The 24,132-nt window shown below is 52.4% G+C and overlaps 1 protein-coding gene across 2 annotated transcripts; it reads right to left on the bottom strand.

The window, feature by feature from the left end:
- Positions 1-394: 394 nt before the first annotated feature.
- On the bottom strand, positions 395-23,024 carry ZDHHC5 (zinc finger DHHC-type palmitoyltransferase 5). Of its 2 annotated transcripts, XR_009694597.1 has the most exons (13): positions 22,939-23,024; positions 18,782-19,977; positions 11,366-11,487; positions 7,889-8,046; positions 6,597-6,769; positions 6,350-6,452; positions 5,704-5,795; positions 4,805-4,937; positions 4,176-4,299; positions 3,673-3,785; positions 2,350-3,206; positions 1,458-1,940; positions 395-617 (listed from the first exon to the last, which is right to left on the bottom strand). XR_009694597.1 is itself a non-coding variant. In XM_061154030.1 (12 exons), the coding sequence occupies exons 2-12, from the start codon at positions 18,883-18,885 to the stop codon at positions 1,775-1,777; spliced, it is 2,145 nt and encodes a 714-aa protein (XP_061010013.1). In that variant the 5' UTR covers positions 18,886-19,977; positions 22,939-23,024; the 3' UTR covers positions 650-1,774. The 2 variants fall into 2 exon arrangements, 1 of the variants encoding a protein (XP_061010013.1); XM_061154030.1 differs by lacking the exon at positions 395-617 and having other exon boundaries at positions 650-1,940.
- Positions 23,025-24,132: the final 1,108 nt, after the last annotated feature.

Here is a 24,132-nt window from a genome sequence, read left to right as displayed (position 1 = left end):
CCAGCACAACTGAAGTAACTCCTGCAGCAGGCAGGTCCAGAAACCGCGAGAAAACCCAGCTGACGGCAGCTTGACCTCCGCCCAGTGTGACATGGCTGAAGTCTGTTGGTGTGAGCCAGGGTTGATCTAGACCAGCAGACGGAAAACCACTCATTCCATTCGCATTAACCTAGGGTTTCAGTGAGGGTTTAGACTTCACTTGCAGACAGGAAAATAAAGGGCTCTGGCCAGCTTTCTGAGATGAGGGTCTAAGGGTGCCTGTTTAAATGAGGACACAGCCTTTTGCTTTCAACAGAAGAGGTGGCATGAGATGTCACACTGCCCCCTACGTCCCTTTCACGCCGTGATCATCCACTGGCTCACCTCTGGCTGCGTCCAAAAGGAGTTTTACTATCCAGAGGAAATTGTGTTAAGGGATTGTAGGCAAAAGTCAAGAGCTCTCTAGACTCTGAAATGAAAAGAGTTTTGGTCGTTACAAGAAATCACTTAAGTAAAAACACGATCTCTTTTGTCTCAAGTGGTTCTCTTTCCCCATAGTTCTGCTTACGGATGGGCCCGGATCAGAGACACGTACGAGGTCATCCTTGTAGCTTCCCATCAGAGATCAGTCACCCTGCCTTTAGCACACAAAATAACACAAGTCAGGGGGGCTGGTTAGATCAGGATTTCTTTTTATTCCTTGTTGGTTTAAAATGGCTAATCAGAATAAAAAATAAAAGGGCCTCTGTCTAGAGGCTGGGGTTGCCCCTATTTTTGAAGGTGAGAACGTAGGTATCCCATCTACCCAGCACCATACTGAGGTGGGCAGAGGGGGACTCCCAAGGGACAGCTGGAGGGGCCTCAGCCTGCTGCTCCTTCTCTTAATCCCGTTTTTGGCATGTGATGAGAAATATTGCTTTTTGGATTCTTCTTTCCCGGCCTTGGGTTTAAAAATAATGTTAACCGTGTGAACGGGGGTGGAGGGCTTTGAGGGGCCCGTTGGAGAGGCCCGCTCTGCTCCCTCTCCCCCAAGAAGGGGGGTCACCCCAATATTGTTGCTGGAGCTCTGCCAAGCCCTTCTCCTGACTGCCCCCCCCCCCCCACCAGTCACAGGGCTGAGGCGCCCTCCCCAGGGGAGACTAAGTGCCGCTGAGCCTGGAAAACAACTCTCCTCTCCAAGCCCTCCTCTGACAGACCCCACCCCGACTCTCCCCAGCTGTCTTTCCTGACCACGCAGCACCAACAGCTCGGGGTGCTGTGTCCCTAGATGGTAACTGGGACCCAGAGCAGGAACCACAGGGAAGAGGGAGACTTCAGTGGCGTCTGCTCTCCTCCTGCTGGTCTGAGGGGCAGGAAGAGTAAGGGCCCCCTCACTCATCTCCCTCCCTCATCTTCCCATCCCAGGATAGATATATAATTTCTTTGATATTTATAATATATATATATATATATATATATATATATATGTACACACACACCTGGTAACGCAGAAGAGGAAAAAAATAGAATCCGTAACAATAATAAAAAAAATTATTTCTGGTTTAAAAATGATCTGTTTCCCTCCAGGGCGAGCAATTGCACAAATGTCCACTGAGTCTGGTCCAGGGGGTGAGGGGGGCAGGGTCTTGAAAGGTGGAGGGGGGATGCGACCCGTCTTGGGGCCCCAGCCCCCCTGCACTCTATGAAACACCCCTCCTCTTCTCGGAAACGGCGGCTTACACGTCCGTGCAGGGGAGGCCCCTGGAGGAGGGGGTGGCCCGGGGGCCCTTTGGTGCAGACGCAGAGGCAGCCCGGCTCACACGGAGATCTCGTAGGTGGTGCCCCCCACCCCCGACACCTTCTTGACGCCGCCCCTCGTAGGGCTGCTGAGAGGCAGCTGGCCCTGGCCGGGGGCGGCTGAGCCTATGCTCTTGGGCTGTCCGTTGGATTTGCTGTAGGCGGTCTTGAGCTGTACTTCATCTCTGGGAAGGAAAGGAGAGAGGGGTCAGCGTGGGACACGACACAGCCAAGGGACGCACTTTAAAACAGGCTGAGAGAAAACGTCCCCTCTACACGCGCCTTTCTTATTCAAACACCCCCTTTCATCTTGCTGTCCCGTTGACAAGCAGCCTGCTTCCCTCTTTCCCGTATTTATTGCTTCTCTCCAGTAGCAGCCACACTGTTCAGTTCCTCCCAGGCAAACAAACTGCTTTTTAGGTGGACAAGACTAAGGGAAACGCCCTCTCCTCAGTCTCAACAGGTGAGGCCCAGGAAGGCAGGCAGAGGACGAGGGACAAGGCCGGGCTCTCGCCGGGCAGGGCGAGCCGGGTCCGTGCGCTGGAAGGCACCGGGCGCCCTGAGGCCTCCTGCAGGCAGGACGTGGACACTTACTTGGGCGTCAGTAACGGCTGCAGGGCCACTTCCTCTGTCTCGGGGACCCCGGGGGGGGCTTTCTGGCTGCTGTAAGACACGGAGCGGCCCAGGTAGGGGGCAGGCGGGCCTGGTTCAGGGGACGCGAGGCCCCGGCCCCTCGGCCCATCCGGCTTGCCGAACCGGGGGGCTGCTGGCCGTGCCAGCGGCGCCTTGCCCAGGGGCGAGCGCTTGGAGTCGTCGGAGGAGGAGCTGGTGCGCGGCGCGTGGCCTGAGCCGGGCGTGCACTGGACGCCCGAGTCCCCCAGGCCCGGCTCCTCCTCGCGGCCGGGCGGCGGCGACTGGCGCAGCAGCTTCTCGCGCTCCTGCAGCGAGGCCACGATGTGGCGCGACAGGTTGTCGTAGCGGACAGGCGAGGGCTCGCGGGGCGCTGGGCCGCTGGGCACCAGGCGGGGGTGCCGCTCAGCCTCCCGCTGCTGGGCCAGCCGGGCCGACAGGAAGGGAGACGTGTAGCCCAGAGGCGGCTCTGGCTCCGGGCCCGCCTGCACGGACTCGAAATCGGGGCTGTCGGAGGGTGTGAGCAGGCTGTCATAGGACAGGCTCCCGTTTCGTGTCTGGTTGGCCAGGCTCTTATAGGAGGTGGAGGTTGTGCCCTCAGAGCGGATGGACTGCAGCTGGCCCAGCTCAAAGCCCGTGCCCTGGGCAGACTTGAGGCTGGAGGAGCGCGAGCCGCTGGACAGTGGGTCAAAGGGGTAGCCTTTGCCGAAGGTGGGCGAACGGAAGCTCTCGGGCTCCAGGCTTGGCTCCGAGCGGTAGCTGGGATGGCGGCTGCTCTCTGCGATGGAGGTCGGCTCCTTGAGGCTGTCCCCGCGACTCAGCTGAGGGAGAAAGCAGAGCCGGTTCTCAGCCGCCCCTCCCGCGACAGACTCGAGGCCCCAGAGCCCAAGAAGTCCGTCAGAATCAGTGTGTGTCATGCGCCAGGAACATGCTTAGAGTTCACCTGCGTTCTCTCATTCAACCTGAGGCTCATCTCTGATTAGGAACAAATAACCTCTCATTGTAAGACGCAGGGAATGAGGCACAGAGGTTAAGGAACTTCTCTGTGACGGTGGAGCTGTTTTGAACTCAGAGCTGAGGCTGTCCGCAGTGCGCCCATCCAGGGGGCCACAGGGCCCTTCTGGGGTGAGGGACACACATCCGGGAGACTCAGCACCCCTAGTGCCGACACGGAGCAAACGCCTGTGGTCCTCTCTCCCTGCGGTGCTTCCTGCCCTCCTCCCGTCCCCGTGTTCCCAGAGTAGGTGGCCGACACTGCAGCCCTGCTTCCGGGGGCGTGCTCGGTACCTTGGCGCTGGACGAGTGCGGCATGGCGGCTGACGCGCTGCTGCTGCTGTAGCCCGGCCGGTACTTGTACATGGTGGGCGTGGGGGGGCTGTCCTTCCCCAACAGGCTGCTCTCTGCAGGAAAGAGCCCAGGGGCACCACCTCATAAGCCGCGCCCTTAACTTGGCTACAGCTGCTTAAAGTACAGGGGAGATAAGGTAGGCACAGAGATACCGCACAAAAGGGAAGGCCCAGGAACACACACGAGTTGGCCGAAATGAAGACTAGAGACAGACCAGCCCAGAACTGACAGTGAGTGAGCGCAGAGACCCTGGGACGCTCTCCGGTCTGTCCAGAGGCTGGCGGTACACGGACGGCCCTGTCACGGCCCGCGCTCAGTGGAACCCCCTCCCGCTGTCCGCAGAAGTGGCTCAAGCACCGCTTGCTGGGTTTTCTCAGTCACAACACAGCGGCCTCCCCCAGCCCTTGCCATCTCGGCAGTGATCTCACTCCTGCCGCACTCACCCTCGTTAGTGGCCAGGCTGAGGTGTGTCCGTAGCCCCGTGTAACGGCTCAGGTCCGGCTTAGGCGGGGGTGGCGGCTCCGCATCTGCTGACTGGCTTTCTGTTACCTCCAGGCTGCCTTTAGACTGGAGAAATGAGGCAGAAAGGAGCGTCAGGGCAACTGGAAGTATGAAACTGGGGGAAGAGGGGGGTGCGTCATCATGTGCTTCTCAACTAGGCAAGGAGAAGCCAGTCACTCTGGGGATGGTGCTGGATAGAAGTTTTCCTCAACAAGGGTTTCATTCTGTCATTTATTTCCAGCAACAACTACTTGTTGAGCTCCTACCATCCATAAGCTCTGTGTTAAGTCCTAGGAAGACAAGCGAAGGAATAGACTCAATCTCTACTGTTAATAAACTTAAAATGTAATGGGAGAAGAAGTTACATTATCTAAGTAACTTACGACAAACCAGAAAGGGGTAACTACATTAAGAGATTTAAACAAAGCAAGCTTCCACCTCTGCCATGGATGCGGCTCCCCGAGGTACCCGGCGTTACTCCTTGCACCCCTACCTTAGTCCTCCTCAGCTCCCCCTGGACGCCATGGGGGCAGCTCCCTGAGGTACCCGGCGTTACCCCCTGCACCTCTACCTTAGTCCTCCTCAGCTCCCCCTGGATGCCATTGTCCATGATCTTCACGGTTATCTGGCCATCTGACACTTCGGGTCGAAGGAAGGGTGGTCTGATGACAATTGTCTTCTCTTTCTTTGGTCTCCCCAAATACCTGAGTGTCAAGAGTGAGAGGGCTTTTATTCAGTCATTCAGAACTATCTATTGGCTGCCTACCCTGTGGAAAGCACTTTTACAGATAGAAGAAACAGTCCTAGCAGGCCAGGGAAAGACCAGCATTGAACTAATTTCTTCGATTCTATGAAGTACAAGACCGAAAGCAAGGCCAGGCCTCTGGGCAGACACACCCCGCTCGAGGCACTCTGGAGTAAATCTCATCCTCGCCTCTCCAAAGGGAGTACCACCTAAAGAATGCACTATGGAGAAGGAAATGGCAACCCACTCCAGTAATCTTGCCTGGAAAACCCCATGGACAGAGGAGCCTGGCAGGCTACAGTCCGTGGGATCACAATAGTCAGACACAACTTAGCGACTAAACCATCCACCACTGCAAAGTGAATATAAGCCTAAAGATAATGTGTGAAAAGGATATTTGCCATATACTAGCTAGTTTTTTGGTGAGAGGGTGGGAGTCAAGGAAGACTTGGGGTTATTTTTTCATCAACTTCCATTTTATACTTATTTATAATGGCCCTATTTTTACTAATACTGTAAAACTATGGAAATGAATAAAATACCAGAAGTTTCATATAAAAAAAAATAAAGAATGCACTAAACTCACAGGGTCTGAAGGTCGACACTTCAGCACTCCCCATTCTAGGAGAACCCACCCTATAAGGCAGCCCCCCACCCCAGCACCAACCCAAAGACGACGGGCGTGTGTGACCGAGGGTGAGCGCTGGAGCACGGGGCAGGCGTACCTGGGCGCTGGGGAGCTGCAGAGCACACGGCTGACGTTGTTACAGCAGCCGTTGGTGAAGGGGTTCACACCTCCCCGGAACTTACCCGTAACCTGGACAGAGGGAAAAAGGGCCAAATCAGTCCAAGACAAGGGGACCATGACCTCCAGAAGCCAAAACACCCATCGGTGACAACTCACTGTGCACCCACTACCTGGGAGGCATAAAAATGAGTAACGCACAATCCTGCCGTAAAGAAGCGCGTGTCTGTGGTAACTGCGAATGGGAACTCAGGTCAGGGTCATCAGTTCAATTTCTGGGTCTACCTCACGGTACCTGTCTGACCCTAAACATCAGTTTCTTTATGGAAAGTGGGGATCTCTATGTAAGAGTAAGCAGGTAAGGTTAGCTGCTATTATGTGCAGGAAACTTAACTACAAGCTTCCTGAGGGCTGGCCCAGGTCTTTACTGTTTCTATCGGCTCAGAGCCCAAGTCGTCCAGTACCAAGGACACAGTCTATAAATGCTTATTAACTAAGACATGGCCTGTTCTCATGCTTACAATGACGAACGTGGACACCTCATCACAAAAAGTACACACTAATCCCAGGGCCGAGAGACATAAGCCCGCTTTCCCATCACGGCCTCCCATCACATCTCCTCCTACCTGTTCATTGGTGGTGCGTCCCCTGGCCACCAGCACCACGTGGAACCCCGTGAGGCCAGCGACCGGGATGAAGAACAAGCCAGCCACACACATCACGGCCATCCTGAAGCCAGCGGTCAAGGAGAGCAGAGCCCCGCGGCCTGGCCCGCCCCGGCTCCTGCTGTGGCCACCTTCCCTGTGGCCCCCGCCACCACGGGCCCCCACCTGCTCCCTGCCTCGCCCCCGCCCCACAGGCCCTGAAGGATACGTGACGGCCGTACGGACCCCGGAGAGCTCCTCCAGGTGGTAGAGGACATAGAGGAGGCCGAAGCCAAACACACCCGTGATGTGGGCCGTCAGGGAGAGCAGGAAGAGGAAGAAGTAACGGTAGTTCCGGCGTCCGATGCAGTTGTTCACCCAGGGGCAGTGGTGGTCAAACTCCTGTGGGCGAACAAGGCAGGCTGGGGCCACGCATGACGCCACTTCCGTCAACAACAGCAAAACTAAACGCCGCTTTTAGCAATGAGTGATCACGTTCACCATTTAGTTGCAAAATGTAAGAACAGACTCCTGCACTTTATCTATCGATCTGTAGGGCTTCCCAGGTGGGAAAGAACGGTAAAGAACCCGCCGGCCAAGGCAGCAGACATAAGAGACGTGGGTTCCATCCCTGGGGCGGGAAGGTCCCCTGGAGAAGGAAATGGCAACCCGCTCTGTTCCTGCCTGGAGCATCCCATGGACAGAGGAGTATGGGAGGCTACAGTTCAAAGGGTTGCACAGAGTCAGACACGAATGAAGTGACTTAAGACATCAATCTGTAACAAAGACCTTCCAGAGGTTGATCAAAGGCCAAGGCCATCTCTCAGTTTATCCTACGTGACCAAGGAACTCTGACAGGGACAAATGTCAGAGGCTTGCAAATACATTAAGATTTTTCTTTTTTAAAAAAAAAGGCTTGGAAAGAAAATCTAGTAGGCAACTGCTTATAGCTAAGTAAAAATGGACTGGGAAAAGGGTTAAAAATAAAAGACAAGGAATGCAGAAGGACAGAAAGAGAAATATAATTGTACAATTTGTTCTGCGTTTTTAATTTGAAAACTGCACGTTTATTTTTTAATTTTTCTCCGCGTATAGCCACTCTCCCATGCTGTGTCAGCTCCCACTGTACACAAAGCGCACCAGCTACGTGCACGCACGGACCCTCGCTGGCAGCCCTGCCGCTGAGGTCGCCCAGAGCACTGGGCAGAGCTCCCCATGCTGCACCGTGCGTCCTCATGGGCTGCCTGTGGTGAAACACGAGCTCAGCAGCGTGACGGTGTGAGAGGCAGAGAGAACAGCGACCAGGACAAGTGACCCAAAGCTGGGCCGGGTGTGGGAGCGCCTGCGCCTGCCCACCCAGGGGCCCTCCCGCAACAGGACACGCACATGCCACCCCTCACGCGTACAGCGCTGCCAGCACTCTGGCAGAGCGAGAACAGCCCCGGGAGCCGGCCACGGCCCAGAGCCCACAGGACACGGCCTGACTCCGCGGGCAGGCCGCCGCGTCCCGCCGGCGCTCACCTCCACACAGTTGTCGCAGACGCTGCAGTGGGAGCAGCGGGGAGGCCGGTAGAAGCGGCAGGTGGCACACCACTTCATGCGCACCTGGATGCCCTTGATCTCCACGGTTTTGTAAAGGGGCGCCCGGAAGTCGTCTTCTTTGTCTTCATCCTCTTCAGCTGCAGAGAGGAAAAGTTCCTGAGAACACGGCTGTGCTGCAGCTGTACTGGGCACTGGGGACGCAGTGACGCGCCTTCAGGGAATGCGGTCTAATGGCGAGGGAGACTAGGAACCGGCAGCTCTAACGCTGCGAGATCAGCTCTTTATACACCACCGTGGAAATGAGGAAGTAATTTATCCTACACTGGGAAAAGCGGTTCAGGAGGGTGACTCAGAGGCGGCTCTGATATGGAGAGGCTGAGACTCTTGGTTTACATATTATGAGTATATTTCAAAAGAAATAGATGATTTACATATCAAAGTACATATATAATGAGTCTGCATAACAGTTCAGTATTTACAAGTACACGACTGAACTACAGCAATCCAAATAGGGAGAAACGAACCAGCGTGAAGCTCCTCTCCACGCACAGAGCCATTGGCCAAAGGTCTCCCCTGGCTCCCGGTACATGTCAGTGATGCTTCTTGGTCCCAGACATTCTCCTTACCTGGATACCCTTTCAATTTTCAGCTATCAGAAACTCACACAGCAGAAAGCAATACAACACTATAAATCAACTATTAAAAAAAAACTCACCACCCCACTTCAAAACTTAAACATTATTTGCCTTCATCTACAGTACGCAATTTTCATTACTTTAAATTATTAATCTAAAAAAAAAATACCTATGGGAAGGAAAAATTAAATAAGTGATGGTGAAGTTTTCAAATTTACTGAGTAAGGGAAATGCTAACAACATAACTAAGTTAAAAAGTACAAGGTAAAGAACTATAAAAACTAAAAGATCCCATTTTGAAAACAAAAACAGATATGCATATATGTGCTACAGGTGATGGTGTGTATAAACATTATATGTATATAATATAATACACTTCAAAATAGTGACTGAAAGGAAAAATATGACAATATAACAGTAGTTATCTCTGGGCTGTGAAATTACAGGTGACATTTATCTGTTTTGTGGGTTTCCCTTGTGGCTTAGCTGGTAAAGAATCTGCCTGCAATATGGGAGAGCTGAGTTCAATCCCTGGGCTGGGAAGATCCCCTGGAGAAGGGAAAGGCTGCCCACTCCAGTATTCTCGATAAGGTAACTGGCACATTTAAGAGAAAAATTAGACGTCATCAACAACAACCGTCAGCATCAATTTCTCTTTCTACCTTATTCCACCAATGCTGGTCCTCACTCTCGCCTTCTATTCCAGAAACAGCCTAGCTCTGTGAGCATCACCCTTCCAACCAGGAGAGGACAGCATCTCTTCCTCTGGGTCACTCAATTACCCACTTTCCTCAACTTCAGTTTCTCTCTCTTCTCTGGTTCTACCTCCTCATGCTACCGACACACTAATGCCTTCTGTATCAGGAAACAAACGAGACCCTTCCCTCTCACCTAAGACACTCCACCTTCTGCCTTCTCTGCTTAACTTCTTGAAAGAATAACCTTAATCCTCACGGACACTGCTCCCTCATTTCCCATTCACTGCCTTCCAAAACACTGCAGTTTTGGTAATTTAACTGTCTCTCTCCCACATACATAAACACACAATTAAAACTGTTCTTGTTGGGAATTCCCCAGTGGTTCAGTTGTCAGGACTCAGCGCTTTGGCTACTGGGGCTTGGGTTCAATCCCTGGTCAGGGAACTAAGATCCTGGAAGCTGCACAGCAGGACCAAAAAATAAAGAATCCTGTGTGTGCACTGTATTTTTTTTTTGGCCATGCCATGAAGCCCTGCGATCTTAGTTTCCCAACCAGGGACCGACCCCGTGCCCCCTGCAGTGGACATGCCGAGTCTTAACTACTGAACAAAAGGGACATCTCGAACAATTCTTATTAAGATCACTAATTTCTTAGTTACTAAAACAATGGGCAACTTGGAGTTTCCACACTACTGAACTTAATTTCTGATACCACCAACCATCAGCTATCTCATGAACTTCCCTTAGCCCCCACTCTGTCCAGTTTCTCCTCCTCCTTTCTTTTCTTGCTCCGTCCCTCCTCAACAGCTCCTTCTCCTCTGCTCATTATTAATCAAGGCTGGTCAGGCTGACACCCGGTCTTTCCTAACCTCATTCTACTTTCTCTAGACAATCTCACTCCTGCTGCTGACAAAACTGCATGGCTGAGGGCTCTGCCATGAGCCTCACTACTGAGTTGCCACTGGGTAACTAACTGCACCTGAGCAACCCATTGAAGTGAAGTGAAAGTCGCTCAGTCGTGTCCGACTCTTTGCAATCCCATGGACTATACAGTCCGTGGAATTCTCCAGGCCAGAATACTGGAGTGGGTAGCTTTTCCCTTCTCCAGGGGATCTTCCCAACCCAGCAATGGAACTGGGGTCTCCTGCTTTGTAGGCGGACCCCTTACCAACTGAGCTATGAGGGAAGCCAGAATGATCCACTGAGTATCTCAAATTCAGCGTGTCTGAGATGCTCTGTCTTGCGTCCAAAATAGCTCAGTGTTCCTGTAACCTGGGTCTTAGTTCATAAGAACCAGTGTCCAACCTTCTTTTAAGTTAGGAGCAGTGGGACCACCCTAGACAACTGCTTTACCCTCTCACTCTCACCTAACAAGCGATTAGTCATGAAAAATTCTCCTGGGTCTAAATCTGTAAATCCAGCTTTGAATTCAAGTTCATCTGGTTTGCATTACTGCAGTAGCCTCCCAAAAGGTATCTATCTGTTCTTACAAGAATTACTTTTGTGAAAGGAAATCTGATCCTGTGATTCCTCCAGTTCAAGACCTCTTGCTGTCCAAAGGAAGAAGTGTAATCTGTGTAATACACAGCCTTTCACACTTGGCTCTGGTTTACCTTTGCCCCCCTCCTGACCCGGCGCTGTCTCCCACCCACCGCACTCTGTCTCCTGGTCACCGTTCAGTCACATGCGGCTCCCTCTGCCTACAGTGCCCACCCCGCCCGTGCTCCACTTGGGAAGGTCTTCCCTCGCGCCCTCCAGCAGCATCCCCCCGTTTACCTGGGCAGGGTAAGCGCACCCTCCCCGAGGTCCCACAGAGCCTGTTCATGCTTCCACTACAGGTTGTATCACGCTGTTACTCTCTGATTCATCTTAGATATCATCAAAGCTAGCAGTAATGCCCAACCCATATGCCTGAAATAAATTTCTGCTGAATGAGTAACTGAAAACCAGAATTGACCCAAAGTGGATCACAGGCCTAAAAGTTATAAAACCCTGACATGCTTTTCACCATTAGACTACAGGAGCATCCCAAAATGCTAGATCCCGAAGGCCCCAGACCAATCGTGTATGCCAAAACTCATTTTTCTCAAAGGCAGTTCCAAGAGAGAAGAGGGAGCTCTTACCTCGAGGGAAGATCCCTGGGTCCATGAAGGTGGCCATGCTGAAGTTGGCCAGCACAAAGAGAAACACCACCGCATTGTAGACGGGCACTGCAGGTGACACGGACAGGCTCAGTCCCGGACAGCTGCACAGACGACAAACACAGTGAGGGGCTGCCGCGACACCCAGGACAGCAGCTGTGTAAAAGTGTAGGTGTGCGCGCCCCACACCTACATACACATCTCCTGTGGCTCACCTTCGCTGTCTCAAATTATCTTCATCCTCCCCAACAAGTGGGTCTAGTTTCCCAGGGAAATGCTCATTTTCGATCAAGGTACAAGACTCATACGCCCTTGCACCGAAGTCTGTGTTCTTCAAATTCATTCTTACCCTGTGGATTGCCACGTGCCATGGCCTCTGTCCTGACCACCTCTTAACCAGGCCCAGGAGCGAGGACTAAGAATGTGACCGACACCAGCTGCAGTCCTGCTCTGGGACAGCCTGAGGCCCCTGGACCTCTGGACCTCGGCCATGCCCCACTGACCCGCACGCTGGCCCAGAGCAGGGGACAACACCTGCCTCTCTGGCTCCAAATCACTCGCCACTGCTTAGAGGTTCTTCAGATCCATTACAGATACAAACATTCATCAGATACTTCATAGAATTTTATTCAACTAGAGGCTAGTTCTCAGGGTAAACAAAGGAAACCACTCATAGATACGGAAGGATACCAAAACCCTGAGATCAATAAATGAAGCAGAAGAGTGGAAGAGAAAAAAGAGAGAGAGAGAGAACGTATCAGAGTGGCCCTAAATCCTGCAGGGAAAAGAAACTGGCCACATGTATCGAGTATTCCAGAGTTCAAACCACGAGAAGGCTTTAGGGAACTTCTTGACACCGAGAGTGAGCTGGGCCCTCAGCTTCTGTCAGGACAGACATCTTAGGAATGCAGCCCACTCGCCCTTTCCCCGAGGATGGTTCCTGCCAGTGTCAGGAGAACAGCTGATGAGCTGCCTGCGGGGTCCCTGGTGTCAAACACCCTCTCTTCCGGCTCAGCTCAGAAGAACTTCCCACTACAAGACAGTGGCTAAACACCCTAATCTGCTCTGTGGCTGAGAACTTAATCTCCAGAATTAGGCCAGCATCTGTCCTTGTCCCCCTTCATCCAGACCAGCCGGAAGGAGAGGAAGCGTTCACTGAAGGAAAGAGATGCCAGCAGAACAAGACAGCAACTGACTTGGGACAATTAATCCACAGCAGGCATGGATTCTGCTGAGAGCGACCTGTCTCCATCCAAACAATAAGCACAGCCCTGAGCGGTGATTCAGGACGTTCAAAGAACAGAGCTCCTCAGTGAGGAACAAGCTAATGACAGGGCTTCCCTGGTGGCTCAGCAGTAAAGACTCCGCCTGCAAATGCAGGAGACGCGGGCTCGATCCCTGGCTGACAACGTCCCCTGGAGAAGAACATGGCAAACCTTACTCCAGTATGCTTGCCTGGGGAAATCCCATGGACAGAGGGGCCTGGCGGGCTACAGCCCACAAGGTTGCAGAATACTCGGATGCGACGGAGTGACTGAACAACACAGCGACAAACTAACGATAAGAGGCCAAACTGTCACAAAGCGTCTCCCAAGCCTTTACCACACCATCTATTTATTCAAATTCCATTTAGCCAATCATTAAAAAAAGACTGAAGTAAATATTCACAATGCAAGGCTTTTTTGCATAGTAACTATCAGTTAACTCTGCCTCTCTTGATGGGCCAGTACCTAACTGGGAGACAAAACCATGAAGCTAGGGCAAAGGCACTGATTTCAAGGAAAAACAGACCTCCAGTCACGGCTCTAGTTTCATTCTGTCAGTCTCCTACAGAAGCCTCTTCCTCTGGGGGCTGATTCAAAAAAGCTGACCCCACACCTTGGCAGGGTTTGGGGTTGAATATACAAGCAAGAAGGCAGAGTCTTCACCCAGCCCCACCCAAAGCGTGACCTCCTAGGTCCACGGAGGGAGGGAGAGAGAGAAACTGAAAACCAGTCAACCAGGTCAGAGCCCCTCCCCGCTTCTGAGCTGTCACTTCAATTTCCGCCCAGGGAAGAGGAGAAAGGGTGACTCACTTGACTCCTACAGCCTGGGAAGATAATTAGAAGGGAAAAAGGAATTAAATCCTTAGAACACTGAGGTCTCTGTGATTTAAAAGTCTCATTCCTAGAACTGGCTACTGTGGCCTCTGGAGCTTCAGGAAAAGCAAGGGTCCCTCCGTCTCTGAGTGAAACTACGCTGACCAAGAAGGTCACATCGGCCCCGTCACTAATGTCAACCTTTCCGACCCCATCCGGTCCTCAGTTTCTGCATTTCCAAACAAAGCAAATCACTCCATTTCTTGGATATCCTGCCAACGACCTGCCCCTGGATAATGAACTTTACCCCTTACAACCTTCTGAATATCAACCCCTTCCAGCTGAAGTGTGTGACTCTAGAATAAAGTTCCCATCTCTGTTCCAAAATAAAAAATAAAAGTTCCAAAATAAAGCCGATCCCCACTGTGGCAAGTATCTAGAAAAGATGCAAATAACTCCACGGCATGGGCGAGCCTTGCTCCTAGATTCAAATCAAAGACTACTGCTTCCAACCTGAGCACTCCAAGATGGGTACATCCCACCAAGGAGAGGCCTTGAGAGCGGGGCCTGCCCCTGCCATACCCCACATCCTGCCTGGCTCCAGGGGGGGCTTGCCATTGCTACACTACTTTGCCAGATTCCTAGGTGACCCCCCCCCCCAAGTGGCCTGTCTCAATCTGCTGCCTTGGATGGGAGGAGGTGAGGCCTGAGCTGAGGAGCTGTTGAGGCTCGTCCTCCGCCAACGGCGGTAATCAAAGAGGTCCGAGCGCAGGGAGTGGCGTCGCTCAGAAGGCTGACTGACTCATGGGTGAGACTCCCAGACCTACACCACCCCAGGGAGAACAGGTTCTTCTGCCCGCCGCTCCAGCACTCCTGTTTCCAAAGCCAAATGAAATTGGGAGCTGCTGCTGCTGCTGCTAAGTCACTTCAGTCGTGTCCGACTCTGTGAGACCCCGTAGACGGCAGCCCACCAGGCGCCTCCGTCCCTGGGATTCTCCAGGCAAGAATACTAGAGTGGGTTGCCATTTCCTTCTCCAAAACTGGAAGAGTGGGTTTCACTACTCACAGTACTGAAAATCTGTCCCCCAGCCCTAACTCTTCCTATTACATATCTGTATATGTGTGTAAAATTAAATTCCTGGTGAGAAAACTAAAGTAGGAGTCAAGAAGCTTTGGATTTCAATCCTGTCTTCATCAGTGCTTTGCTATTGTAGCCTTAGGTAATTTACAGGAAACTGCAAGCTTGTTAAGTCAGCTACATCACACAGATAAGAGAATGAAAGAGACAATGTCTAAGAAGAGCTTATGATTCCTTTTAAACTAGCTGGCTTAATATGAGCATTCACAAGATAGAAGAAACAAACAAAAAAACATTATTAACCATCTCCATCATCATCAATTATCATTCCAGCCCCACCTCCCTCCCTAACTGCACTTCCTCAGTACCAGATTCAAGAACACAACAGAGGTATTTGCTCCTAAAGGACAGGTCTATGCATTCCTGCCATGCATAGCACCTACTCTGAGTGTATGCGGGAGTGTTCCTTGGTGATGAGGCAAGCCTAGAAAGAACATCCCACTTATTGCCCCGGGGGATCCTCAAGATTCCACGGAAAAACCACCCCTTCCCTTCTAGGTGGGTAAATTTCTCATGAAACTGGATTTGTCCTGTCTTCTCCAGACTATCAAGCAGCCGAGTACAAGACTCAGGACTTGGGCAGGTATTCCTGGATGAGAAAACAACGTGGGAAGGAAAAGAACCACCACTGCTCAATTAATGCCCTAGATCACGAGGCTGCTCCCACTCAAATCAGGTGCCAGCACCTCTGCAGTCATGAAAAAGAAACCCAGAGGGAGAGTCACCGAGGCTGCCCAACTCAGCGGGTGAGAGGCTGGAGGGGCGAGCAGCAGAGATGGGAAAGGCGGAAGCGCCTCCACGGCTGGGGCCCTGGCAGGACCAGCACGGGTTTCTGGACAATCCTGACTTCCCTTCCTGCAGAGGATGACTCGCAGCCCAGACTTTACCCCCAGGCCTGCCCCGCCAGTTTTAGAAACAGACTCCTCAGACACTAGCTGACAGAACTCCACAGCTCAAGGAAACTTCAGAGGATACGATTCAGTGACTTATTTCTAATGGTATTGCTAGGAGCCCTAAGGAGGGTCAGGGTCAGGGTCAGGGTCCCCAGGAAGGCAAAGAGGAGATACCCAGGGTCTGGGCCTCTAGGCGCCAGCCTCTCTTGAACCAGAGCAGTCCTACCCTTATACTTTATATACTGGGTTCCACAGAAGAGCTCAGTGCGGGGAGGCGGGGGAAGGGGCATATTGCTTAAATAAACTCTCTAGGTCAACTTCCTCATTATACAGAGAAGACAGAGGCCCGCAACAGCTAACCGACTTTACCAGAACCAGCTTCCCCAAACAGGGCTTATTCCTCTCCCCTGGAATTGCCCGCTGCTCATCACAAAAGGAGACTCAGCGAAGCCAGGTGGGGTCCAGGCCGGTGACCTTAAATGCAGGGTCTATTACCTAATGGGGACCGGGAGGTTCCTTTAGCAGGCCCCCAACTTCCCAAACAGTGGAAAGAGTAAAGAACTACAGGGTCCCCGATCGCTCCTGCTTAGTTTCAGTACTGGACAAAGGCTATAAATGAGAGGCACCCGGGTCACGGGGGAGACCTCAGCAGTTCTAGGCGAGCTCCTCTGGAGCAGAACTCACGTCTTGCTGACCACACCCAGCTGCTAATTTCTGCTCCGCGCTTTCCCTGCTGGACAAAGAAACACGGAGAGTGAACCGCGCCTAGTTACTGGAAGCCTCCGCGAACTACACCTGCCAGTCGGGAGGGCTCGTCCTCCTCCTCCCAGGCCTGGAGGCCCCAAAGGAGCTCTCACCTGGGGCCTGCCCCGGTGTGAGAACAGCTGCAGCCTGGTGAGGAGAGCAGGGCGGCGGCAGGGGCCGACTCGACCCCAGCAGGAGCTGGTTCCAAAAGCGCCTTCCTCTCGTCTACCTGAAAGCAGTCTTTTTTAGACTGTCTATGGTTTTAAATGGAGAACTGAACCTCAGAAGGGACAGGGCGGTGTGGGAAAAGAGTGCTACCTCAAGCCAGGTATCTGCTTGCACAGGCGCTGCTACAGTCAGCTGGAGGGGAAGAGACGAGCGCTTCAGAAGCCACGCGCGCCAGGGGCGTGAGACAGACAGGGTGGCCATCGTGTCCCCACCAAGTGGGCAGGGCGAACCCATGGCTCAAGGAGCCTGCCGAGGGGACTTGAGCGAAGTCTTAAGGCACTTCTCACTTTGGATTAGAGGTAACAACGGCAAGTAAGAGTCAACCCTGTCCTCCAAAATCCTTTCTCCTAGAGCTGAGAGCGCAGGGAATAAGGAGGGCCCCTGACTTTGTGGCACCAAGCAACAGGAAAGTAGGTTAAACAGCTTCAACTATCAGTTGAGAAAATGCCTATGTCAGGACAACTCTGTGGCAAAACTGGTAGAACCAGCCAAACACTTCAATGGCTCCAAAGGAGCAAATTAAGAACTAGGATTCTGCTCGCCCCAACTCAGGAATGGATGGGTTGAAAGAAACCACAGAGCCAGTCCCCAATCTCTTTACTTCCCAAAGGCTTTGCCTCTTAAAGGAAAAGACTCCCTCCCCTACTAGGTGGGTCAAAGGGTGTCAGATGAGTCTTGAACCTGTCCCTCCTGACAGCACCACAAATCCCACAAAGGTACTAAGATCCCAGGTAAACATCCCTCGGTTAAAACGCTGATTCTACCTCGAGGTCATAACAGCAGAAACCAAAAGCAAGCCCGATACCAAAGACTCACTCCTCCTTTTTGGAAGGCGGGGCTGAACCCCTGAGGGACTCCACAGGTGTGCTCAGGCCCAAAGAGTCTGTGACCTAGTCTGCTCTTCCGAGGGGGAGGTGGGAAGCAGGATGATGCTCATACCTTAGATAACAGGTTCATTCTTCCCTTGTTTAAAAACCAAATAGAAAAACACTGCATTTACTTTACATCTGCATTATTACTCTTTTGGTCAAACAATCCACAGTTTTGAGAATTCCTTTTGGCGTCAGAAGCTCTATTTGGAGGGAGGTGGTTCCTTCCCTCCTAACACAGACTTAATTTCTGTTCTACTTTCTCCCCATAACAGTAACTGCCCGCTTCAGTCAGCCTTCAATGAGTCCAAACTGCTTTTATTCCCGATCACTCCAATTTATCTTCTTCTTGCCAGCCACCTCACACTGGCTCTAACCAGCACCCCACAATTAGGTTTGGCCTGAATCACAGCAGAGTCAACCCCCCAGAAAATCTAGCATGCTCTGATTGTTCCAAGAGCTACAACTAGAACACCAACTCAATGACTCAACAGTTTAAGGCTCAGAAGCCTGGTATATGTTAAATTATAAACAGGTAACAGTAAAGATGCTCGCCAGGTGGTCGACAGCTGAAGTAACAGGGAAAAGAATGAAGATAAATCACTCAGATCCCCTCCAGTAACAAGCAGATTAAGAAAGTCTGAATATCCTAAGTGGGAAGTCTTTCAATGCCAACTCAACTGCTTTTCCTAAAAGGACCATGGAATAGGAGAAAAGCCTGCCATTCCCTTCAGCAGGAAGCACTAAAGGAAGCCTCCTAGGACCCTCTTCTTCAATGAAACCTGCTCTTTCCCAGCGGCCTTCACGTCTTCAGCTTTGACCCTGAAGAATACAGAGAAAACCAGGGCTTCCCCGGGGGCCGAGGGCGGAGGACTATGCCTTCACTGTGGGGGCCTGAGTTCATCCCCGGTCGGGAACCATCCTGCATGTCGCACAGCAGTTAAAACCACCACCACCACCACGAAAACCATCTGAGCCACACTAAAGGCCAAAACCGCCTCATTGGCAGACCTTCTAAATCGAGTTTGAGATTCTCCAGGACTGAGTTCCCGCAATTGCAAATCTAAGCTTCAGTGAACCTGGGGAAAAGCCACGACTACTCGACGAACCTTCCGTCGAGTCCAGTTCTCACAGAACTGACTGCTGAGGCTGCTTCATCCTCTCTGGTGACTCCCTCCCACTTCCTTTCTAGTTCAGAATCGTCTAATGATGAAAATGGCTAGGAAAATAGGAAGACATCTGTGATTCCAGAGGAAGGGAGGCGGGGAAGGCAGAGGGTGGGCCTGGCCTTAACTCTTCTCACCACACCTCTGCGGTTTCCATTTACCTGTACTAGACCTCAAACACTCCCAGTCACTTGGCTTTGCAAGTAAGGAGCCAAACTCAAGAGGAAACATACCCCCTCCCCTCCCCACCCCGCCTGATACCACTGCCAGGAGGAAACTCACGTAAAGGCAAAGAAGAGGGTCGTGGCTCCCACTAAGAAGATGGCGGCTGCTGAGACGGGAACATACTTGCTGGGTTTGAACCTCTTTGCAGACTCTGCGGGCATGTTGGAGCTCTGCTGGGAGATCTGCCCTGCCGCATAGCACAGGCCCACACAGCGGCAGAACAGACAAGAAAACGGGACGAGGGCGACCACGGAGAGAGGAGGACCGAAGGAGACCAGGGACACAGAAAATTTAGAATCACCACCCTTCCCCCTCCCAAATAAAACCAAAGGTCAAGAGATCTCCCAGGAAGGAAAGCACATGGGAGGGGGAAAGGTGAATCCAGATGACGAACCACCACCTCCCCAGAACAAGGCAGAAGGAGCGATTAAGAAACACAAGCGGTACAGTTTAAAAACCGGGGACACACAGGAGGCCGCACACATGCAGACGGCCGCAGGTGGGGAACACGGGCAGCTGGACAGGCCAGGGGACAGCACATGGAGGGAGGCAGGTCCTCCGAAGGGAAGAGGGGGGACGGGGGAGCACAGGGCGCCTCTGGCGAGGAGAATGTCTTCGGAGGAGACACTGCAGCGCCACGACCACCTCACTCCCACCAGAGGCGAGCGGCGCTCGGGGGGGGGGGTCTGTGTTTCTAGTTCAATCCAAGGAGGGGCCTGGGGCCCCTGCCAGCTTTAAAGAGAAACCGGCTTCACTGCGCTCCTCGTCCCTCTCAGGCAGTTTTCTCAACGCCACCACTCCCACACCTTGACTTCAGGGCTTGTCGTCTGGCAGTGGTGGTTTAATTTTATTTACTTTCTCTTGATGGCTAAAGCTGGGCAGCAGCTGTTACAAGGTTGAGTTGTAAATCCTTTTCTTTGAAGGGGGAGGGAAAACAGAGCCGAGAGAGTGTACGAGCGCAAGCTTGTCCGTCTTCAGTCTCTTCTTGTTACTCCCAAACCCTTCAAGGGCTCCATTTCCTGCAGAGTTCATGCAAAACTGAAGGGAAACACAAAATTCCCAAAGCCATGTTCTTCCCAATTAGCAAAATAAGATGAAGAAAATCAATTCCACTTGATGATACTTTTGAAAGGTCACTGTGGATGAAAGCAAAATTCCCAAGAGGTCCCTGTTTCCAGGTTAGTCAGTGTCTCTGATCTTCTTTAATCTTGGGCTTTCTGGATACAGAGTTCAACTGGGTTATGATGCCTCACCTGGAGAAAAACAAATACCTTGATCAGAGAATTTTTTCACGGCATTTCTCAGAACATTGAGGCTAAAACCCCACAAGGTAGTCTATTAAAACGTGCCCTCTGAAAGAAAATGATTTTCTACTTCACTATGTTTATGTGGGAAGGACTCTGAAATGGGAAGACAGTGGGCTCAGAATTCCTCCCTCTTCCAAGTGCTCTTCATTTTGAAGGAAAAAAAACATGGCTTCACCTGGCCTCAGATCATCAGAGAACTAGCTCTCGACACAGATGGGGCCTGTCCCACCTGACACCGATGGGCAGTAACAAATACCAAGAATATCAAAATCTGAAAACAAACAAAGGCGCAGCAGAGAAGGGCAGTCCTAGGAAAGAGATTTCCCTTTGAACAAAGAGAATATTTGTTGCTACAATGAAAAAAGGAGGACAAAATTAGGACAGTCAGTCTCATTTCCTTTCTGCGTATGTCTCTCGCGCTCTTATCCTTCTATGCCTTTTTAGTTACAACCTTAAGAGAGGCAAAGGCTGAATTTTTCGTCTTCTGAAATAACTCATGAAAGGACCTGGATGAGAAATATCCCTGCACTGAAAGGTGCGATGCCCTCTAAGAGGAACCGAGTCAACCACAGGGGCGGGCCTTTCTCTTCCCAAGTCAACAAGTTTCTGCTCCGATATTGGCCGAGTAGGAAGTCAAGGGACCCCACCTTCCCTGGTATGATTAAGAATAGCAATTATTTCTGTTGATGGTAGTAGCAAAATAACACTTTGGATTGTATGGGATGCTTTTCATCTAGTGATGTCAAAGCACTTAACTCACATTATCTGATGACACAGTTCCTTATCCCACTCCATAAAACTGAAGGTTAGAGAACGCCTGAAGCCATCTACTAAGCAGTCAGGTTCAGAACTCACAGTTCACAGGCCCCTCTGCCAAAGCAAACCCTTCCTACCTTTCTCATCTAATATACTACCTGTCCACTGAAGACAACTTGGAATCTGCAGACCAAACATTTTACTTAAGGTTTGTTTTTTTTTTCCCCATCCAAGAGGTGTGGTATCTCCCTAATACCAAGGACAGAGATGAAAATATCAGAAGTTTTGAATAGTGAAATATGAATGTACCCTGGAATCAATCACTTCCTCCTTTCTGTGGCATGGGAGACAAATCTTCCTTCAAGATGCACTCGCACCCTTTCTCACTCACACACACAAAATGTAGTTTTAGAGGGCCACACAGCATTATTAGAATAGATTGATTCCTAGAGGAATCAAAGCCCAACTTTCTGAATTTAGGCCTCAGTAACTTTGTTAACAGTGAGGAGCAAATTCTTAGTTTGCAGACAGTACTATTAAACTTTCCTCTCAAAGCCTCAAAGATTAGAGAAGATGAAAAATTGTGCTGCTTATATTTTATCTAGGGTAGGATATCATTTAGATACCATACGTTATTTCAGATTATATTTTTCTGACAGGAAAAAAGTCACATGGGCTAATATTGCCAAAGTAATTCAGAGTCATAAAAGGCCAGGTCATTTGGGGAAGACAGTACTGGGAAACAAAAGTGATCAGCCTAAGATATTTAGAGAATATATATTAGAAGTGACATGACAAAACCTAAGGAAGCACTGGGTCTACTAAAGTCGCACCAGGTCAGAGCAGAAGGAAGTTCTGTGAGTAACCGAGACGAGACTGCAGGGTGAGTGTGGTTCAGCAGAACCAGCAGTCTGGACCCATACCAGTAAACAAAGGTGGACAAGCACGTGGATGACACAGTCAGGCACAGAGTACTCTATAGAAGGTGACCACGTATATAGAAAAGAAACTATAGAATGTGTTGTCTCACGGCTTTAAGGAAGGTTTAACACAAGTACCTCCTTAAAGGGGTGAATGGATTGGGCAGCATGACTGACAGCACAAGTCCTGTTTGTTAAGATAAAGTGGTATAATAGTATAATACTGTAAATCCGAATACAAAGTTATCAGTATATGAAGAATAATCCACATGTCAAGATACCCGCTGAACAGTCAGAGAGGTTTAATATGGGCGTGATCGTTATAAACCGAGGTAGCAAAGTACGTGGCAATACAAATCTTGCAAGTATTAGGTGGGTTTTATAAAGACTAGGTGATAATGACTACTCTTAAGAGATTTAATATTGTACAAAGGGATCCTGGGATTAAAAATAATAATAATAAGGGAGACGAATATAAGGTCAACCTAGACAAGATGGCATTAACCAAGAAGTGAAAACTCCAAGGCACAGACACTGTCTAGAGGATAACATATATCTGATCCCACTCCTCCTTCCAGAACTTTGTCACTTTTACTTCTCACTTCGACGTCTCCATTTGGCCAGGTCGGTGAAACACTTTCAACCTTCCTGCCCCACAGGATTCCTATAGGCAAAATAATGGCCAGCGCAGTGGAGCTCCCACTTGTGAAAAGTACAAAGTACTGGAAGCAGGGAGCTCCGGGCTGGTGGGGGTAGGGATGGAACCGGGCGGATGCGAGGGGACAGGTAACAGGATGAGGCTTGGGCCAGAACAAGGGACAGCAGAGCGGGGCGAGAGAGTCGAGACGCAGAGAGAGAGCGGCGCCCAGTCCCCACCCCGGGCCCGGGGCGCCGAGGGTCGCCGTCCGGGGCAGGGCCGGCCCACACGGAGAGGACGCGATCGGCAGCCGCAGGGCCCCCAGGGGCTGAGGGGGCTCGCGGGACGCGGGCCGAGGGCGGCGGGGGCCGGGGTCCCCTCACGACCCGGCCCTGAGGGGAGGCCCGGCCTCTGCCGGTCGCCCTTCTCCGGGGCCCGAGGGTCCGGCCGCGGGCGGAGAACCCGGCCCGGACACGGAGCGGGGCCTCCCACCGCCTCCCCTCGCCGGTCCCCCTTCCCTAGAGGTCACGCTCCCCTCCCACCCCCAAGCCCCGCACTTCCGCTTCCGCAGGGGCCGCCGGCCCCGGCACTCACCAGCGGCCAGCTCCGCGTCGTCGCCGCCGCCGCCGCCGCCGCCGCCGCCCGGCAGTGCCGTCCGGCCTCTGAGAGGCAGCGCGCGGCCCCCGCACGCTCCGCGCCCGCCCCTCGACGCGCGCGCCCGCCCGGCGACGCTCGCCTACCAGCCGGCGCGCGGCCGTTGCCCTCAGGGCCGGGTCGCCCGCCCTCCCCGCGCTCCCATTGGCTCCCGGCGCCGGGCGCGCGCGTTGCGTCTCGCGCAGGGCGCGTTTCTCTCATTCATGCGGCTCCCGCCGCCGCGCCCGCCCCCGCGCGCGCTCCCATTCACCGTGCGGCCCCCACCCCCACGCCGCCCTAGGGCGTGCGCGCGCACCCCGGCGACCGCGGCGACCTCGCGGCCTGATTGGCTGCGGGAGCACAGCGCCGCGCCACGCGAGAACACACGAGAGCGCGCGCGCGCAGGGCCGTCGGGCTCCGCCGGCGACCGCCCGGGGAGGGTGGGCGTACTTGGGGAGAGTCAAAAATGGGGGAATGGCCGGGCGAGTAATGCCCCTTCCCTGCGTCCCGCTTTCCGCCCCTCCTGTATAGACACACAAATCCTCAGAAGCAAAATATAGTTATATGTGTCTGCTGAAAGTTCTCAAGAACAAGCCGTCACCCTCCCGAATTCGCCAACCCCCCCCCTCCCCCCAATAACTGTGGTACCAGCCAGACAGGCTTCTGAGGTAACCAATCACCCTCGGGCCCCGGCGTATTCCTGTTTCAGCCGTGCATTGGCCAACCCCCGGCCACCCCGCCCCTTTTTGACGGCGAAAACTTTATTTAAAACAATCTTGACGGGGCCGTCCCCAGTCTGAGAGTCCCCCGGTACCAGCAGAGGTCTAGGATGATGGCAAGGCTTAGGCTGTCGCTTCGGCCTGGAAGGTCTGCCGCGACGGGAAGAGTCAGTTTAGAGGACGAGTTAGTGTTAGTCACTCAGTCGTGTCCGACTCTTTGTGACCCCCGTGGACCCGCCAGGCTCCCCTGTGCATGGGATTCTCCAGGCCAGAATACTGGAGTGGGCAGCCGTTCCCTTCTCCAGGGGATCTTCCCCTCCCAGGGATCGAACCCAGGTCTCCCACGGATTCTTTACCAACTAAGCCACCAGGGAAACCCAAGAATACTGGAGTGGGTAGCCTATCGCTTCTCCAACGGCTCTTCTGACCCAGGAAT

This window comes from Dama dama, chromosome 1, assembly GCF_033118175.1.
Source record: "Dama dama isolate Ldn47 chromosome 1, ASM3311817v1, whole genome shotgun sequence".
NCBI classification, from domain to species: domain Eukaryota; kingdom Metazoa; phylum Chordata; class Mammalia; order Artiodactyla; family Cervidae; genus Dama; species Dama dama.
Note: the sequence above shows the minus strand (reverse complement) of the source record. Positions and strands in the feature narration are given on the sequence as shown.